General features: G+C 44.1%; 1 protein-coding gene across 2 annotated transcripts; it reads left to right on the plus strand.

Moving 5' to 3' along the window:
• The first annotated feature begins 1,924 nt into the window (after positions 1-1,924).
• On the plus strand, positions 1,925-17,972 carry FXR2 (FMR1 autosomal homolog 2). Of its 2 annotated transcripts, none has more exons than XM_036222004.1 (17): positions 1,925-2,371; positions 9,259-9,311; positions 9,673-9,766; positions 10,403-10,474; positions 10,585-10,733; positions 10,980-11,073; positions 11,553-11,669; positions 13,504-13,674; positions 14,462-14,540; positions 14,862-14,971; positions 15,203-15,289; positions 15,589-15,811; positions 16,017-16,214; positions 16,302-16,502; positions 16,600-16,695; positions 16,846-16,946; positions 17,271-17,972. In XM_036222004.1, the coding sequence occupies exons 1-17, from the start codon at positions 2,291-2,293 to the stop codon at positions 17,364-17,366; spliced, it is 2,022 nt and encodes a 673-aa protein (XP_036077897.1). In that variant the 5' UTR covers positions 1,925-2,290; the 3' UTR covers positions 17,367-17,972. The 2 variants fall into 2 exon arrangements, with proteins under 2 accessions (XP_036077897.1, XP_036077898.1); XM_036222005.1 differs by having other exon boundaries at positions 1,942-2,371; positions 16,876-16,946.
• Positions 17,973-18,433: the final 461 nt, after the last annotated feature.

Consider the following 18,433-nt stretch of genomic DNA (forward strand, 5'->3'; position numbering starts at 1 on the left):
AATGGTGGAGACAGACAGACATGGAACACAGTCAACCCAATCTCTGACCTCACCGTTTGTAGTGTGATGGCAGAAGAGAGATGCTGGAGAAATTATTAATAATACAACCATGATGAGTGGCACAAAGTAGGATACTTTGGCAGTGTGAGGCAGGAGACTTAACTAAGTATGGGCATATGTAAGGTTAATGAAATTATATTGAAGTTAGAACCTGAAAGAAATTTGTTGAAGACAAGGGATCATGGGACCACCTGGATGGTCACAGGCCCCTCAAACTCAAAGAGCAAAATCAGACTCATTAAAATTTATCGACTTTTCCCAACCTTTGTTTCTTGTGTTCTCTCTTCCATGATTGGCATCATTGGTCAGTAATTCAAGGTGGAAATTTGGTAGCAGTCCTATGTTCCTCCCACTTCTTCATTGGCTTCTGACCTCATCCTAACCCACCCTTATCACCAATTCTTGTTGACTATTGCAAATTTAACAGGCTCAAATCAGCTCCCACTCCTAATTCAAGTAGGTCCTTGGCATCTTTCTCACCTGCAATGGCTCCTTACAAGTCTCACTGCCTTCAGGACTACCTCTACTCTTCAGTCTGTTCTCCGTAGTTATAAAATGCAAATCTTATCACGTTATACCTATGGCTTAAAATCTTTTGATGGCTTGCCATCCTCCTTGATCCAATTTCAAGTCCTTTACAATCTAGCTTCCTGTGGCTCCTTACTTCAAGTTGATGCTATTTGAACTAGTTGTGGTTCGCCAAAGGATATGCTCTTTCTGCTCCTTTGTACCATTGTATTCCTTGTTTGCTCCAGAATACTCTTTCTGCACTTTTCCTCCAGCAAACTCCTACTCATCCCTCAACTCTCAGTTTGCATCACCTCCTCTTCTGTGGTCTTCCCTGATCACTCTGAAGAACAATGACCATTGTCTACATGGGATTCCCTCAATACCCAGTCTTTATCTCTACAACAACTTCAATTGAACTCTATGTACTTACTTTTTAATTTATTTGTTAAAACTTGTTTATCTGCTGCTTCCCCAATGTATTATAAATTCCTTGAGCTCAGCGGCTTGTCTTTGTATCCCTAGCATTTACCACAGTGATTGGAACACAGGCTAAATAAATATTTGGTAAACGATTAAATGCACAACACATGATTCTAATTTCTGTGCTATACTATTCACTGCTATCTAAAATTCGTAGCTTAGTTCAAGGATCCAAAAAATTCCCACTATCCTTACTCCAAAACAATGTTTTCTATTCTGAATTTCCTCAGTATTTACATGATCACATCTTGCGTTGAGCTTCAGTACCGCCTTGAAATTATTAGTTAGCCTTTCACTATATGCATGATCAGAATCTTCTCAAGGCAAGAAAGTGACTCACATCTCCTATTGCACGGAGTTATAAGTGCGCAAAAGAGTCAATACATACGTATGGATGGACTGTACCTGCGCACCTCTGACTTTTTCACTTGTTTTTTTTTTTTTTTGCTTTGAAGCGTGCGCACCAAGAAAGACAAAGGTGAAGTGACCAAGCAGTCATTCAGGCGCATGCTCATCCCAAACTTGTCCAGACCTGGTGCAGCGCCCAGTGAAGTAGGTGTGGTCTGGCCAGGAGCAACAGAAACCCAATCCGATTGAGTGAGCGCGGCCCCTCCCTCTCCATGATTGGTTAGCTCTCAGTGTTATGGAGCACGGAAGGAAGAGAGGGGCGGTGAAGTGGTGGGGTGGTGAAGCGAACCAATCTCGTTCTGCGCAAGCGCAAGTAAGCTACCAAGAGGGGGAGTAAGAGAGCGAAAGGGAGTGTGGAAGCCCGGCTGCGCTGGCAAGCGCGAGCTGGGTCGCCAGCCTTGACGCCTGCGCCGTGGCCCTCAGAGTTCCGCGCGCGACGGGCGGGTGCCCGGCGCGCCTGCGCAGTAGGCGGCGGCGGCGGCGGCAGGGGGAGGTGGAGGCCGTGGAGCGGCAGAGGCAGCAGCGGGTCCCGGGTCTGAGGCAGCAGCGGGGGCGGCGGCGGGCGGAAGCTGAAGTGACGAAGGCAACGGCGGCGCCGGCCGTTTCCCTCACGGTGGCGGAGACCAAGGCGGCGGCGGCGGACGGGGAGCGGCCCGGCCCTGGCCCCCTGCTCGTTGGCTGTGGCAGGGCCGCGGTGGGGCCGGCCCGGCTCCCGCCCCCCGCGGCTCCCCCTCCGGCTCCTCCTCCGGGGAGACGCCGAGGGCCTGGCCCGGTCCGTACCCAGACCTCTGCTGCAGCCGCCGCCGGGGGAGTCGGAAGCAGTGGAGGCGCCATGGGCGGCCTGGCCGCTGGGGGGGATGTGGAACCGGGACTGCCCGTGGAGGTGCGCGGTTCCAACGGGGCCTTCTACAAGGTGAGGCGGCGCGCTGACTGGGGACACTCGTCTTTAGCTCCCTCTCTCTAGCCAGAGCAGGGAAGAGTAGGGCGGAATTGAGCTGGAGCTTAAGTAAGTCCTAACCCTTAGAACCTTAGACCCATGCTCTCACCCGCAGCTCTCCTGGGGAGACCTCTGGAAGTTAAACCTTTACCTCTTATTTTTGGCCCCTCTATTACACCTGCTTTTACCCCCATTTCAGAGAGGGAGAACATCAGGGCATTATTGTGCTTGGATTAGTGTCTCCCCATCCCCAAGAGACCCCATTTACCCAGGTTCATAATGACTTGCTTTTCCTGTTTCCTAGTAGAGGACATGTCTTAGACCTTAATCACGTCTTTTCCACAGTCCAAGCACACAGAGAATTCTTTTTATTCTTTCCCTATTACCCCCTTGGGAAGGCAGCCCCGTGTTAGATCTCTTCATCTTTCTCCCAGAGGCCTCTATCTACTGGCTGTAGATAACACCCTCCTTTCACCTTATATTTCTATTCCCAATCCAAGGAGAAATTGTCAAAAAATCTGTGACATTTGATGTCTTTGATCTCAGGAACTCTGGATTGTACCAGTCAAGTTGCCTCCTAGCCATAAGGTGGCATCTTTTCAGAAGTCTCTCACCTCACCTCTTTATTTCCAAGGCTAGCTGGTCTACCATTCCACTCAGGCATGGATTTTATTTGTTATCTCACGTTGACCTCAGATACATTTAGATCATTCATATAGCTCATCTTGAGGAGTATAAGCTTCATATTCATTATCTCAAAGGGGATCTCATGAGGATTCCCTCTGTTTATCTTAACAGTTTCCACTTCTAGAAGACTTAAGGTCGACTCTTCCAATTTGGGAATCCGATAGCTTTATTTGAAGCAGAAGGGAACAATCTTTAAAAGATCCTTGTTTACTTCAGCTCCCCTTTTAGTTTTTTAGAACTCCTTTTACTACCACTTTTATTCTGAATCCATTTCCTAGGACCTCCCCCCCCCCCATTCAGGCTAAGTCAGAGACCTCTCTTGTCTCAGGAATTTTTCTTTGGGTGACTTATTATTTTGAACCTCTCTAGACTTTATGCCTGGAATTGTTACACAGACTTTTTAAATTTCTTATTTTTTTCATTTTACCCTGAGGAGCAAGAGCAGAGAGAGATACCTTCTCGTAACATCACTTGTAAGAAGAGCCCCCTTTCCTTCATTTCCCCACAAGCTTTTTTTCCTGTAATAGATCTCTCTACCTTTATGTCCTTGAAAATGACTTTCTCCAACTTCCCTGTGAAGTCATGGAAAGGGTCTCATATTTGCACTTGGAGTGGAAGGTGTCTGCCCCAGCTTCAACTGATAAGTTCATTGTAGTCATTTTTTTTACCCACTCCAGATGCCTATTTCTGCCTTACTTCCCTCGCCAGATTTTTTTGTATTCAGTGCCTTTGGGTACCCATATCTATCTTATTCTCTCAATTTAAATATCTGCCTTCTTACCCTATTATTTCTATATTCCTGTGTAATCCCCAGGAACCACCTTATTCAGTGTCTGAAGGATGCTCCCAGCTGATCTCTTCTGTCATTTTTTTTTTTTTTCTGCATACTTTCCTAACTCACGGGACTTTTTCTTTTAGCCTGCCTCCATAGCATTTCTGTTTTCTTTGGCAAAGTCTCTAATTCTTTTCTAATTCTGACAGAGTACATTTGTCTCATATTCTTTCCCAAAAGTTTACATTACATTTGTGGAAATACCCTTACTCATAAGATTTTCACTCCATTTTCCCCCAATATCTTATCTTTTACATGGGTCCTTCCTACCCCTAGATTCTGGGGTCCAAGAAAAGTGATTCTTAAGTTGAGTCTGAGATCAAAATATGTTTGCTTTCGTCTAGGAAGCATGGGAGCCAAGCACAGCTGGGGAAGATTGGTATCCAGTTCAAATTAACTGTGACATCTGGGACGGGAGATGTTTCTCTTTCCACATATAAGTGTCCAACAGAAAATCTCTCTCTGAATCTTTCCCTTTTCTTCTGGGGGTTATGGCAGTGATAGACTTGAGTGAATTGGGGACAAGATACTTTGAATCCATGAGTAGAGTTTGCCGTTGAGCCAAATCCAGATAATGTGGATTTTTTTGTTCTGGCCACATTAACATTTTCTGCCCCAAGCCTTAGTTAACAATAAATTCCTAAATTCAGACTAATTTTTCTTCAGCTTTCAGTGCCATGTACTTATCTGTTCTGACCTTGCTATAAATTGAATATTCATGACTCAGCTAACTTCGATGGGTCAAGGAGTGTTTACATTGCTGCTAGAACTGTATATTTGAAAGGTCCCTTTCTCTCCTCTCAGACTTAAGTCCTGTATTTGATCTCCCATGAAAGAACTGCGAGGGTCAGATTTGGGATCTAAGTGATTTTGTAGCTATCCCATCCACTTTTCCTTTTTTGTCAGAACTTAATGTATCTTAAAATTCTCTAAGTTGTACTCTTAAGTGAAATATCTGTTCACCTTTCAGAGCACAATCATCCAACTTTCCAGACCTTGCCTGGATATCCTAATTTTCATTTTTTCTTTAAGGAATATGGATGGCATACTCAGCTTCAGTATGTGGTTTTTATCCAGACGTTTCCTGCTTTTCTCCTAGAACTCCCTCCTTTGAGAGCCCAGGACTAGAAGATAGGTTGAAGGTGGGGACTAATTTCATATCTTCTAGAATTTGAGGAAACTGAAATACCTAGGAATCTAGGGTTTTCTCTTCCTCTCTCTGGTCCTAGGTCCTATAAACTAGGGGTCCCCAACCCACAGGCCAGAGACCAGTACTGGTCTGAAGCCTCTTAGGAGCTGGGCTGCGCAGCAGGAGGTGAGCTGTGGGTCAGCGAAGCTTCATCTGTATTTGCAGCCACTGTCCAGCAGTAGCATCACCATCTCAGCCCTCAGATCATCGGACGTTAGATTCTCATAGGAGCACTGGTCCCTGGTGCCAGAAAGGTTGGAGACTGCTGCTGTAAGCCAAAGTCAGGATATGCTATGGCCACTGGATCAAATAATCCTTTGGATCTAGTTGGCTTTCTAGAGATTCACTTATCACCTCTTGCCCTCACCTGCTTATCTTTCCAGTGAGCATGCACTGAGCAGAATTGGGAGCTCACTATCTACCACTATTATATTTGGAGGAAAAAAACTGGGGTGATGTGGGTGGAATTAAGGAGCAGAGACTGGGTTGAAATATGAAGTTGAGAAAACCTGTTTTGGAGAATATTTGAAGATTAAGTGACATTTAGTTGAACTGCTGAGTAATTCCAGAGAAAACACCATTCTGAGCTCTGCATTTCTGTTTTGGGGATCATGGTAGGTGGAAAAACCAGAGTAATATTGCTATCTCCTCCTGAGGTCCAACTGACATCTTGGAGGAGAATGGGATTAGAGCTATAGGTATATCCTTTGTGAGTAGGTATACCTAGGAGTTCTTATCTCTTCACAGAAAAGGAAGGCAAGTGATTCTCTGTCTCTTCCACTTTTATCTTATCCCTAAAATGTTTTGATAATAGCTACTCTTTAAAGCTTGGAGACATTTTGGGTAAATAATTGGATAAAGTCAGCTGAGGAAGCTGGTTGAAAATTTTCTAGAAATCCAGACCCTTATAGAGGGGGAAAAGAAGAGGGAAGGGATATAGTATTAGTTGTGGGAAAAGGGAGGAGGACACTTAAGGAACTAAGAGAAGAACTGGAAAGGGAAGAGGGACCCAGGCAAAAATAGTAAGGGGTGAAAATGCCTTAGAAGACTTGTGAATAGTAGGAGTGGGAATTGATGGAGCTGAATGTAGAGTGGATAAAGCATTTCTGGGAGAAGGGAATGGCAGAGAAAGCTAAAGCATGGGTAAATAAGAGGCCAGGCAGTATCAGGAGTACTGATGTCTTGGGCAGTAGTAAGGCTTTAAACAGTTAAAGCTCCATAACAAGATCCTATCTGGAAAGAAGAGAAATATGGCTTGTAAGGAAACAGCAGTATAGTGAATATTTATGATTGACCAGTTCTTTGAGGGAGGAGTGACACAAATGCATTTTTGATGTTTCCCAAGTTCAGCTTTTGTCCCTCATTGCAAAGCTCAGGAATAGTTCCTGTATATCAATTAGCCTTTTGAAACTTGTAATTTTTAAAACAGCATTATTGAGGTATAATTGTTACAGTGAAGTACGTATATTTAAAGTATATAATTTGTTAGATTTTGACATCAATATTTAAGTCCATTACTACAGTCAAGATAATGAACATTTCTATTCTCCAAGAAGTCCTCTACAGAGCCCTGAACTGCTTTCTGTCATTATATGTTAATTTGCATTTCCTGATTTTTGACAGAAGTGAAAAGCAATTCAGCAGTCAATCTTATTTATTTAATTTTGTAAACTTTTTTTTTTTTACTTTTTTGACATTCAGGATTATTTCATGTTAGTTTTAGTTGTACAGCATAATGGTTAGACATTTATATAATTTATGAAGTGATCTCTATGATTAGTACCCACCTGGCACTATTCGTAGTTATTACAGTATTATTGACTTATTCCCTATCCTGTACTTCATATCCCTATGACTATTTTGTAACTACCAATTTGTACTTCTATGTTTAAATTATAAATTTATTTAAATTAGTTTCAAGTATACGGTACATTGGTTAGACATCTATAATGTTCATAAAATGATCCCCCCAATCGCTCCCTCTCTCCCCCGGCCCTCCACTTAACCATCATATTAATGCTAACTGCATTCCCTCTGTCATGCTCATACTCAACTATCAACTACTAATTTGTACTTCTTTAACCCTTCACCCCATTCTCCCAGCCTCCCAACCCTCCTCCCCTCTCTCCGTCACCTGAAATTGTTCACTATATTTGTGAGTCTGTTTTTGATTAGTTCTTTTTGTTCCTTAGATTCTGCATGTAAGTGAAATTTCATGGTGCTTATCTTTCTCTGACTTACTTCACTCAGCATAATAACCTCTAGGTCCATCCATGTCGTTGCAAATGGTAGGATTTCATTTTTTTTTAATGGCTGAATAATATTCCATTGTATATATGAACCATAATTTCTTTATCCAGTCATTTGTTGATGAACATTTAGGTCGCTTCCATATCTTGGCTATTGTAAATTGTGCTGTCATGAATATTGGAGTGCATAGATCTTTATGAGTTATTGTTTTGGTCCAATTTGTACTTCTTAATCCTTTCACCTTTTTCACCTAGCCTTGCAACCTCACTCCCATCTGATAATCACCAGTTCTCTGTATCTATGAGTCTGTTTGCGTTTTAGTAATTTATTTTGTTCTTTAAATTCCACATGTAAGTAAAATCATATGGTGTTTGTCTTTTCTCTGAGTTATTTCACTTAGCATAATACTCTCTAGGTCTGTTCATGTCACTGCAAATGGTAAGGTTTCTTTTTTATTTTTAATGGCTGAGTAATATTTCATCTTTATCCAGTAGTCCGTTGATGGGTACTTATAGGTTGCTTCTATATCTTGGCTATTAGAAATAGTGCTGCAGTAAACATAGATATATGCATTGCATATATCTTTTCAAATTGATTTTCTTCAGATAAATTCCCAGAAGTGGTATTGTTGGGTCATAAGGTAGTTCTATTTTGAATTTTCTGAGGAACCTCCAAACTTTTCTATAATGGTTGTACCAATTTGTAATCCCACCAACAGTGTACAAGGGTGAAAGGATAGTCTTTTCAGTAAATGGTGCTCAAACAATATCCATAGGTAAAAAAATGGACTTTGACCATATCTTGCACCATATACAAAATTTAACTCAAAATGGATTATAGACCTAAGTAAAACAAAAAACTATTAGACTTCTAGAAGAAGACATAGGAGAAAACCTTCGTGGCCTTGGATTAGGCAAAGATTTCTTATACATGAGACTAGAGGCTCAGTCATAAAAGAATATATCGATAAATTGGACTTTATCAAAATTAGCAGTTCTTAATTTTGAGTATGTGAAAATAGAGAAGATAGAAAAATTGGAAGAATAGGATTGAACACATAGCTTTGGCTTCTTCAGTGAGAACATAGAAATAGGAGGTAGACCAGCCGTTTAATCATCACTGTTTTCCTTTCTCATGATCTTGAGATTGGGTTGTTCTACAAATTTTATTATCTTTTCAGATGCTTACAGTGTCATAGTCTAGCATTCAGAAATCTCACATCTCTTAAGTCCTGATTTTTCCTTGTAAATTCTGTCCATAGTTTTGGACTTTTCCAATGTTCTGTTTATTCTCATTAAGACCCAAGTTTACTCAGGTCTTGCTGTATTGGGGAGCTAGACCCTTCTCTCTGTTGGCAGATCCTGATGTCCTCTAGGTGTTCTAGGACAGCTTCACACTGTCTCTTGGGATATTCTTAGCTTTGCTGAATGTTGTTGGTATTTTAATTGAAGTCTGGCAAGTTGCTCAGCACAACAGCAAGCAGACAGATAGAGAGGCCCCTTTGGGAGCCATAGTAGACCACCAGGTAGTTTCTAGGCTGTTTTGAAGCAAGTTGTTGCCACCTTTTTGCCACATCTCTTTTCATGCCAATATCATTCCTTTATCTTTATCTCAGTATTCATATTCTTTCTCCAGTTACAACTTTTTTCCTGGCTCTGTCTTTAGATTGTGTTTCAATCCGAAACTCTAGTTTAAGGGCCTCCAGGTGTCTATATCCTTATTGGCTGAGGTGATGGTAAATTGTTATTTTCCTTTTTATATTTTTATTTATTTATTTATTTACTTACTTACTTTATTTAGGCGAAGCAATCCTTGGCTGACTTCACAGATTGTAAGGATTTTGTCAGCTTACTATTCCTTATTTTTATTTTCCTTTTTTTTACTTTGTTTTAAAATTCATTTTAGGGCTTTGTGAAGGATGTCCATGAAGACTCTGTCACCATCTTCTTTGAAAACAAGTAAGACCTTGGGAATAGAGAATCCAGCATACTAGGTCCTAGAAGGAGAGTGGAGAAGAGGGGGCAGCTGAGTTCCATGAGGCATGTAATAGGTGGGGGAGAGCCAAGGGTTTGGGTGGGCACTTTTATATGGATCCCAGAAGAGGAAAGGGCTGAAATTTGGTGAGGGGGGTGCATTTGACCCAGTATTTGGCTTATAGCAAGAGATGGAAGATACTGCTATGGAGCAGGGCCTGGGGTTTAGCCTAGAATCACCAGGGAAGGTGGAAATTGCTAAGCGATTTTAGGCAGTAACCCCTTCCTGAAGAAATGGGCAGCCACATTAGCCTGAATAGCTTTCATATCACAGTTTCTTTTACAGCTGGCAGAGTGAGAGACAAATTCCTTTCGGTGATGTCCGGCTACCACCTCCAGCTGATTATAATAAGGAGATCACAGAAGGAGATGAGGTAGAGGTAAGGGTCTTGGAGTTTACCCTTTCTAAATGTCACTTTTCTCACTACATCTCTGATACCGGTATTCTAGACCAGGGGTCCCCAACCCCTGGGCCACAGACCGGTACCGTTCTGAGGCCTGTTTAGAACTGGGCCACACAGCAGGAGGTGAGTGGCGGGCAAGTGAGTGAAGCTTCATCTATGTTTGCAGCCGCTCCCCTGCACTAGCATCACCATCTCAGCTCTACCTCAGATCATCAGACATTGGATTCTTATAAGAGCACTGGTCCCTGATGCCAAAAAGGTTGGGGACTGCTATTCTAGACTCCTCATGGTTGGTTCACTCTCCTTCCCTGAGCTGAGCTACTACATCTAGCTATGTAGCTTATGGACAGGTGAAATGCAGCAGTTTCCTGTCTGTCTCTGTTGTGATCAATTAAACTCTCAGGGAGCTTCCCAGTTTCAGGAGATTATTTACCTTTCATTTATGGTAACAGCATCTAAAATCCAGTGCCCTCTGATTTTCAATTAGTAGCTACTGCTTCTAGTTTTATTTATCTTGGTTTAAGGATACCCTGTAAGTGTCTTAATGCTTAGTCCATTTGTAATGTTTTGAGAAGGTCCTCAATATCTTTTTTATTTCCATCTTCTCTTCAGGTTTATTCTCGAGCCAATGAGCAAGAACCTTGTGGCTGGTGGCTGGCCCGGGTGCGGATGATGAAGGGAGATGTGAGTGATTATGAAGGCCTTTGGAGAACTGCTGATACAAATATTTTAGTCATAGAAAGGTGGGAGATAGCTCAGGTCATCTACAACTTTTCCTATCTTTTTTTTGCTAGTTCTATGTAATTGAGTATGCTGCCTGTGATGCCACTTATAATGAGATTGTCACCCTGGAACGGCTTCGGCCAGTTAATCCCAATCCCCTTGCAACTAAAGGCAGTTTCTTCAAGGTTACCATGGCTGTTCCTGAGGATCTGAGAGAAGCGTAAGTATTAGGGATGTTGGGAGTGGTGGGCCCTCTTTACAGTCCTCATCTCTGCCCGTTTGTCCCAGGCCCCAATTGCAGTTTCAGTCTTCTCTTTTCCCTTGGCCATCTAGAGCCCTTCTTGCTTTCAGTTTCTCTTTTTCCTCATCCCTGTTCTTTTACTGGAGTCCTTCCTTTTTTCTTATTTTTCTAAGTCTCTCTCCTGAGACTGTACTCCACACTGAGCATTTTTCTCTTTTTCTGCAGCTGCTCCAATGAAAATGTCCATAAAGAGTTCAAGAAAGCATTGGGAGCAAACTGCATCTTTCTCAACATCACAAATAGTGAGCTCTTCATTCTGGTGAGTTTATTCTGCCTAAAGTTCACGTTAAGTCCTTTCAACGATTTTTCCTTCTGCCCCCTTAATAGAAACAGAGGGGCTAAATGTGTTTATATTTATTTGTCAGAGAGGACTTTATTGCTCGTGACACCTGTGGGCCCAGGTAGCCTACTTTTCCTTAGTCTTCCTCATGTCTGACCCTAATTTTTTTTTTTTTAACCTGGTTATTATATTGCATTTTGGGCTGGTACCCTCCCTTGCATATTTGGACTCTCAGAGTAGACTACAGTTCTCACCTGTGCTTGCTGCCTACAGTCACTTCCCATAGGCACCCAGGTAGCAGGCCTTTGTGAGGCTCACAATGATTTTCTTCTTCCTTAACTTTATGTCTTAATTCTCACCCTTTTCCAAAGACTCAGGCATCCTGATTTCCAGTTGCGGGTTCTTCCACAGTATGTATGCAAAGTCAGTTTTAATGATTTCCCTTGGTTTCCTCCTAGTCAACCACAGAAGCCCCTGTGAAGCGAGCATCCCTGCTGGGTGATATGCATTTTCGAAGTTTGCGCACTAAACTGCTACTCATGTCCCGCAATGAAGAAGCTACCAAGCACCTAGAGGTAAATTTTGGCTTCACTTTTTATTGCTGAATAAACTGGTATTGTTGTCTTCCTCCCTTCCCACCCCATCCTCCACACATACTCTTACGTTTACAGAACAAAAAGACTAAGGTCTTTCTGGGTCGTTATACCTGGGTTTGTTATTTTATCCCAGACTCCTCCAGATGGCAGAGCTCAGCGCCATCATGTCATAGTACAGTTGTTTTCAAGCTTTTTTGAGCAATGGGACCTTTCGCTCAAGTGAAATTTTACTTGAAAGCTCAGTGCATAAAACATTCATCAGAGCAGTGGAAGGGGGTGTGGCTCTTTCTTCCACTGGCATTTCTCACATCTCCTCTGGGAACTAAAACACTTTTCAGGATATGTTTAAGAACCATTTGTATACTAGACTTGGAATCCTAAGTCTTGCTTTGTCAAATAATTGACCTTTGACAAATCATCTGATTTTACTGAGTTTCTTCTTCTTTTGTGATAATGAAGTAGTTTGATTAGAATATTTCTATGAGGTTTGAGTTCTCACATCTTATGATGATCAGATTCCCTTTTCTTAGGTTATTATATTATCCTGAGTAGGGTCTGTGTTTGTGTTTGAACATGCATTTTCATTTATCAAGTGAAATGATCTTTTTGGAAAGCTTTTCTCTGAGTTGTGGAAATTCTAGATCATGGTAATCTCAGAGCACCGGCAGTTAAAAATTCACCATTACCCCCAGATAATACAAACTATGTCTGCTCCATTTCCCAATGAACAGGTTTCCTGGTGACAAAAAGTAGAATATTCCACTCTTCCAGGACATGGCTGTATTGATCCGTGTGATTAAGTACCAGATACTGAAGTTAACCATAGGTGCAAGGTCTTAAGTATGGGGACATGTTTTTATTTTTAAGGAATCTTGCCAGCGTTGTTTTTAAAAGATTCTTTTAAAAATATTGAATGTGTAAAGTATATAAATAATATAAGAAGTACCCTTGTACCCATTAGGCAATTTAGGAAAGAAAACCCTTGGCAGATTTCTCTAGAAGATATTTGTAAATCATCATAGATCCTCTCAGTTATTTTGAATACCTAACCTACTTCCTTTTCCCAGTCTTTTCTTCTTTCCCAGTGTAAATTCTTGCTATAATTCAGCTTTGTTCATCTTGGAGGTAGGAAGTCATGAAACGTGATCTGGGAATGTCCCCTTTCAGACATCTTTCCTATTTGGTGCTTCCTACTTAGGACTCATACCTCTAGAACCTTTCCTTTCTTTCTGCCTTTGCACCCAGGGATTGCACAAAGGACTGGGGAAGGAATTAAGTAGTATGGTATTCTATAGGCTCCTTTATGCTTTTCTTAACCTCCTACTTTCTGCTCAAATTTTTAGGTTTTATTTTGGGAGTTGATAATAGTTTGGTTAAGGTAACAGTTCTTTATACTTGCATTTACCTGGTAAGACAAGTCCTGTCTTACCAATCTTATTTAATTCTCTTGATAGTTTGAGAATTGGGTGGGTCAGGTGTAATTAGCAGATGACAGAACTGAGGCACAGAGTGTGTATTTTGTTTAGGATCACACAACCTGTATTAAAGCCAAATCAGGACTTTAGTGGCTTCTAGCCCAAAGTGTCCACATTTCCTCCCCTCCCCTCTAAGTCATTGGTATTTGAAAGGTGGGAGTAGAATGAAAAGTTCCTGAATTCTCCACACAGGTCCTAGTGGTCAGTGGACTCATGGATGGTTCTGGCTTGCTTTCACACATTTTTTTTCTTACTGAAGTTATGCAGAGTATCTAGTACCTGGGACAGATGTTCTGGGATTACATCACCACGATTTCTCCAGTGCCTTTTCCTTTCAGACCAGTAAGCAGTTGGCGGCAGCATTCCAAGAAGAGTTCACAGTGCGAGAGGACCTTATGGGACTGGCAATTGGGACTCATGGTGCCAACATCCAGCAGGCCCGAAAAGTACCTGGGGTGACAGCCATTGAGTTGGGTGAAGAGACTTGCACTTTCCGCATCTACGGGGAGGTCAGCAAAAGATACCTGCCATCTAGATTTCTTAGGGTATACAGAGAAGAGAGGGTGAAGTAGAATGGAAACTTGAGTCATGTTGTTCTCCCTCCCTGACTTTGGTGTCAGTGCATTTTCCCAAAGACAGAGTGGCAGAAGGATTGTTTGGGAACCAGGTCTCTCTCTCTCTGTCTCTCTGTCTCTCTCGCTTTACACGTAGCTATTCAGTTCAAAGAAACAGGTTTTTATGAGCTGCGAATACTATCTGGTCCCAGGACTCATCGCCATGTACCACCCATACAAGTTTTCATGGAAGCAGTTTTTTTTCCCAAATAAACTGCAAGTTCCTTAAAGGTAGAGCCATGTCTTATATTTATTCTGCAAACCTCAATATACTGGACATCAGATGTGGACAAAATCTTCATTTGGCTTTGCTGTTTGCTATCTCTGGGTCTTAAGCAAACTCCCCTTACTCTCCAAGCTCTAGTTTCCTCCAAGCCTTATACTTCTAGGAGTATATAATCTTGTTTATAATTCTGAGCAATCAGTGAAAACTCCTCCTCATCTTACATGGCAAACCTCTTAGAGAAGGAATTTCAATTTAACTGCAGGGGCCAAGTCTAATGCCCTAATTTAGGTGTTAACATATGTTTTCCCACAGTTGGTTCATATTTAGTCAGAAACATCTGTTGGCTGCTCAGCTAACACTAGGTACTACTCTTGGCGCAGGAGCTCTGGCTACTCCAAGGAAAGGTAATCCCAGGCCCTCTGTTCTAGTAACGACTCCCCCTTCTCTTCTCTTAAGACTCCTGAGGCGTGCCGACAGGCCCGAAGCTACCTTGAGTTTTCTGAGGACTCCGTTCAAGTACCCAGGAACCTGGTTGGTGAGTTGGGGGTGTGCATATATAAAAGAATATAGTTGGGAGGCCAGAAGTGAGATTCTCTAAAGTGATCTGGACTTGGCATATCCTCAGGGACTTTAGTTTCACAAGGACAAAACGGAATGTAGTAGGAGTGACAAAAATGGAAGAACAAATTTCTATGGCTTATAATATTATTCCCTGAAAAGACTCACCAGGAACTAATAAATAGGAAAATAATTAAACTCTTATGTATAGAAGCTGGAAGACTGTATCTTAACTATTTTGACTCTTCTTTCTTTGGGGGGCGGGGGGGAAGGCCTAATTCCTTCTTTACCCAATTAGGCAAAGTGATTGGAAAGAACGGGAAAGTGATCCAGGAAATTGTGGATAAATCCGGTGTGGTGAGGGTTCGAGTAGAAGGTGATAATGACAAGAAGAACCCCAGGGAGGAGGTATGGGGCAACTACGCCTCGAGATTGGTGTCGAGAAGTAGGTGGGATTGTTCATGAAGTCATTCTCTGGGGGCTGGGATATCTAGGGGGTGGAGCACAGGAACTTTTGTTTCCCCCTAGTAGATGTAGAATCAGAAAGATTTCATTATTTGGACTTCTGTAGGATACCGGGTGGAGTTAATACTTCCATTTGACTTTCCTAATACATCTCTCCTTCCCTCTGCTCTCCAGGGAATGGTTCCCTTCATATTTGTTGGCACTCGAGAGAATATCAGCAATGCTCAGGCTCTGCTGGAATATCACCTCTCCTACCTGCAGGTACCTGAGCCAGAAGCCTAGGGGAGAAAAATCTGGGAGTAGCAATGGTACTGAGACTGCTGATGGATAAAGTGAGGAGTGGTGGTGCCCAGTTTTATCTCTTGAGTAAAACAGAAACCACCGGGTGAAATTTAGGGCTATGGAGTTGTTCCCTGAATTTGCTTTGCCAGTGTCTTCTTGCATTCCTGAGAGTTTAAATATGTAGGGATGGTCAGGGCAGAGAAGCATGAAAGGAGACTGTTCATTGCTCTTATACTTATTTCTCCTTCCATATCTTCCTCCATATTTTACCCAACCAGGAGGTGGAGCAGCTTCGCTTGGAGAGGCTGCAGATTGATGAACAGCTTCGTCAGATTGGGCTAGGCTTCCGCCCTCCTGGGAGTGGGCGGGGCAGCGGTGGCAGTGACAAGGCTGGATATACCACAGATGAGAGCTCCTCCTCCTCCCTGCACACCACACGAACCTATGGGGGCAGCTACGGGGGCCGGGGCCGGGGCCGGAGGACAGGTGGTCCTGCCTATGGTGAGATGGCTCTGGGAGAGTGAGGCGAGCAGTGACGGGACTCGGGCGTGGCAGAGGGTGGAAGCTTGAGGAAAGGGTGATGGAGATGAACAGGTGATTGGCTGAGGGACTTGTGAGTGAAAAAGGAGATATCTTCTAGTTTGGGGACCATGATGAATCCTTGGTTGAGGAGAGTAACCTAACTGAGCCCCACTGTGTTTCACAGGTCCCAGCTCAGACCCATCCACAGCTTCTGAGACTGAGTCTGAGAAGAGGGAAGAGCCCACCCGAGCTGGGCTAGGAGACCGGGATCCCCCAACCCGGGGGGAAGAAAACCGGAGGCGGTCAACTGGGGGCCGCGGTAGGGGACCCCCACCTGCTCCCCGACCCACCTCGAGATATAACTCTTCATCTATTAGCTCAGGTACCAGTACCAGTGGGTTCATGAATGTGGGCTAAAAGGAAAGATGTTAGACACCTCACTCCCAGTTCCTCCTCTTTCTCTAACCAGTGCTGAAGGATCCAGACAGTAATCCCTACAGCCTACTGGACACATCTGAACCAGAGCCCCCAATTGACTCAGAGCCTGGGGAACCCCCCCCAGCAAGTGCCAGACGCCGCCGCTCTCGTCGCCGTCGCACAGACGAAGACAGGACTGTCATGGATGGTGGCCTGGAATCTGATGGGCCCAGCATGACAGAGAATGGCCTAGGTAAGGAGTATGCCTGGGGTCTAAAAAATTAGAGCTAGGTAAGAACTGAGGGATGGTAGATTGAATGCATGGACTCTCATTTTTCCATGCCCTGCAGAAGATGAGTCAAGACCTCAGCGACGGAATCGGAGCCGCCGCCGCCGTAACCGTGGTAACCGTACTGATGGTTCTATCAGTGGAGACCGTCAGCCAGGTCAGCTAACACTGGATGCTAGCATCTTTCCTCAGCTGTGAGAATGGGATGCCTCCTAACCTGTGAAAACCAGGGGTTGGGGTTCAGTGGGTATCTAGGGACTGGATACTTGAATTCCCTCTGAAATGCTTGGTCCTCTGCCTTCCCCAGTGACTGTGGCTGACTATATCTCCCGAGCAGAGTCTCAGAGCCGCCAGCGGCCACCCCTGGAACGCACTAAACCCTCAGAGGACCCTCTTTCGGGACAGAAGGTAGGTAGGCAAGATGCAGTTTACTCCTCGCCCCCCTGTTTCGGTGGTTTTGGGGGAAGAAGGCGCAAGAAAGTCTTCAAGTCTCATAATTGCTAAGAAGGCTGTGTGGGATGGAGTTTAGACTATATTTAGGATAGTGGAAAGTTCGAATAGAAGAGAGGAAAGTTTGTTACATATTTTCTGGAACCCAAAAAGAGTGACTAGAGTCAGATCAGGGGACCAACCCTCGGGTCACCCAATGCCAGGAGTGTAGGAAATGTTGTTACCTGAATTTCTACTGACTGCTTTGCTTCCTCTTCATTTTCTTTCCCACTTTCCCCTCAGGGTGACTCTGTCAGCAAGCTTCCTAAGGGCCCCTCAGAGAATGGGGAGCTCTCCGCCCCCCTGGAGTTGGGTAGTTTGGTGAATGGGGTTTCATAAAACCTCCAGCTCGCATCCCTCCCTTCTCCATCTCGCTTGCTGCCCAACACCATGGCCCTCACAGGCCCGACTGACCTGCGCTGGAGCTGCTCTTATCTAGGGGGGAGGGGGGTGGCACAGCAGCTTGGGTACCCCCCAACCTCCAGGAGCTAGTGGAGGGGAGTGTAACAGGGTCATACCCCCCTCCCTCTTGTCCACCCTACCCCCAGGGTGAGGGGAGCCTCTCTCCTTTCCCATCAGACTGGATGTGCCTTTATCCTCTAATGCCCCGATCTCTTTGAACACCCCCATTCTCCGCCTAGTGGTGCGGGGTGCTCCTTGACCCACCCAGATTTGACAGTTCAGGGGGCTCCCCTGCTATCCCTCCTCCCATCCTGTACCCCCCATTTTTGGGGCCTCATCACTGTGGAAGACGGGGATAGTAAGGGTATATAGTGGGTGGGAGGCATGGGGAAGGTTTTGGAGTAGAACCAGGGGTGCGTATGAAGGGGGGTGACAAGGTACCCCAGGGAAGGGGGACCAACCTTGTCTGGTGGATGAGAAGGCGTATTTATTTTTCACTGTACAGTATTTAAAAAGAGAATAAAAATCCAAATGGCTCTCTGATTCCTACATCTTCCTTGTGCCCCGTTTGGTTCAGCTGTTTTCTTAGGACTCGCCAGTCCTGGCCTGGCCCATTTCCTGTTTCTCCACACCTGGCTCCTCTTGGTGTTCCAAAGATGGTCTTTGGGAATTCCTGACATTCCTAAATTCCCCAGGCCAGGTACCCTCGTTGTCCAGAGGAGAGTAGTTTGTGGTTTTGCTGCTTCTCCCCTCCCCCAGGTTTGTGGGTGGAGGGAGCTGTGCCACTCCTATAACCCTGAGTCACAGCGGGCTAGGTAGGGCTGCTCCAAGCTGGAGTTGTTCCTGTTAAGAGCTGAGAGCCAAGGCGGTCTACTTAATCCGATTACCTGAGGCCTGGGGCTTGGGCTGGGCCTTGGTCTAAGTGGGAAGCAGGGTTCTCTCCTAACAGCAACCTGGAACCTATAGGGTGTTCAGTCCCCATTCATGCTGGTTCTTTGCTCTGA

This window comes from Rousettus aegyptiacus, unplaced genomic scaffold, assembly GCF_014176215.1.
Source record: "Rousettus aegyptiacus isolate mRouAeg1 unplaced genomic scaffold, mRouAeg1.p scaffold_m13_p_6, whole genome shotgun sequence".
Taxonomy (NCBI): Eukaryota; Metazoa; Chordata; class Mammalia; order Chiroptera; family Pteropodidae; genus Rousettus; species Rousettus aegyptiacus.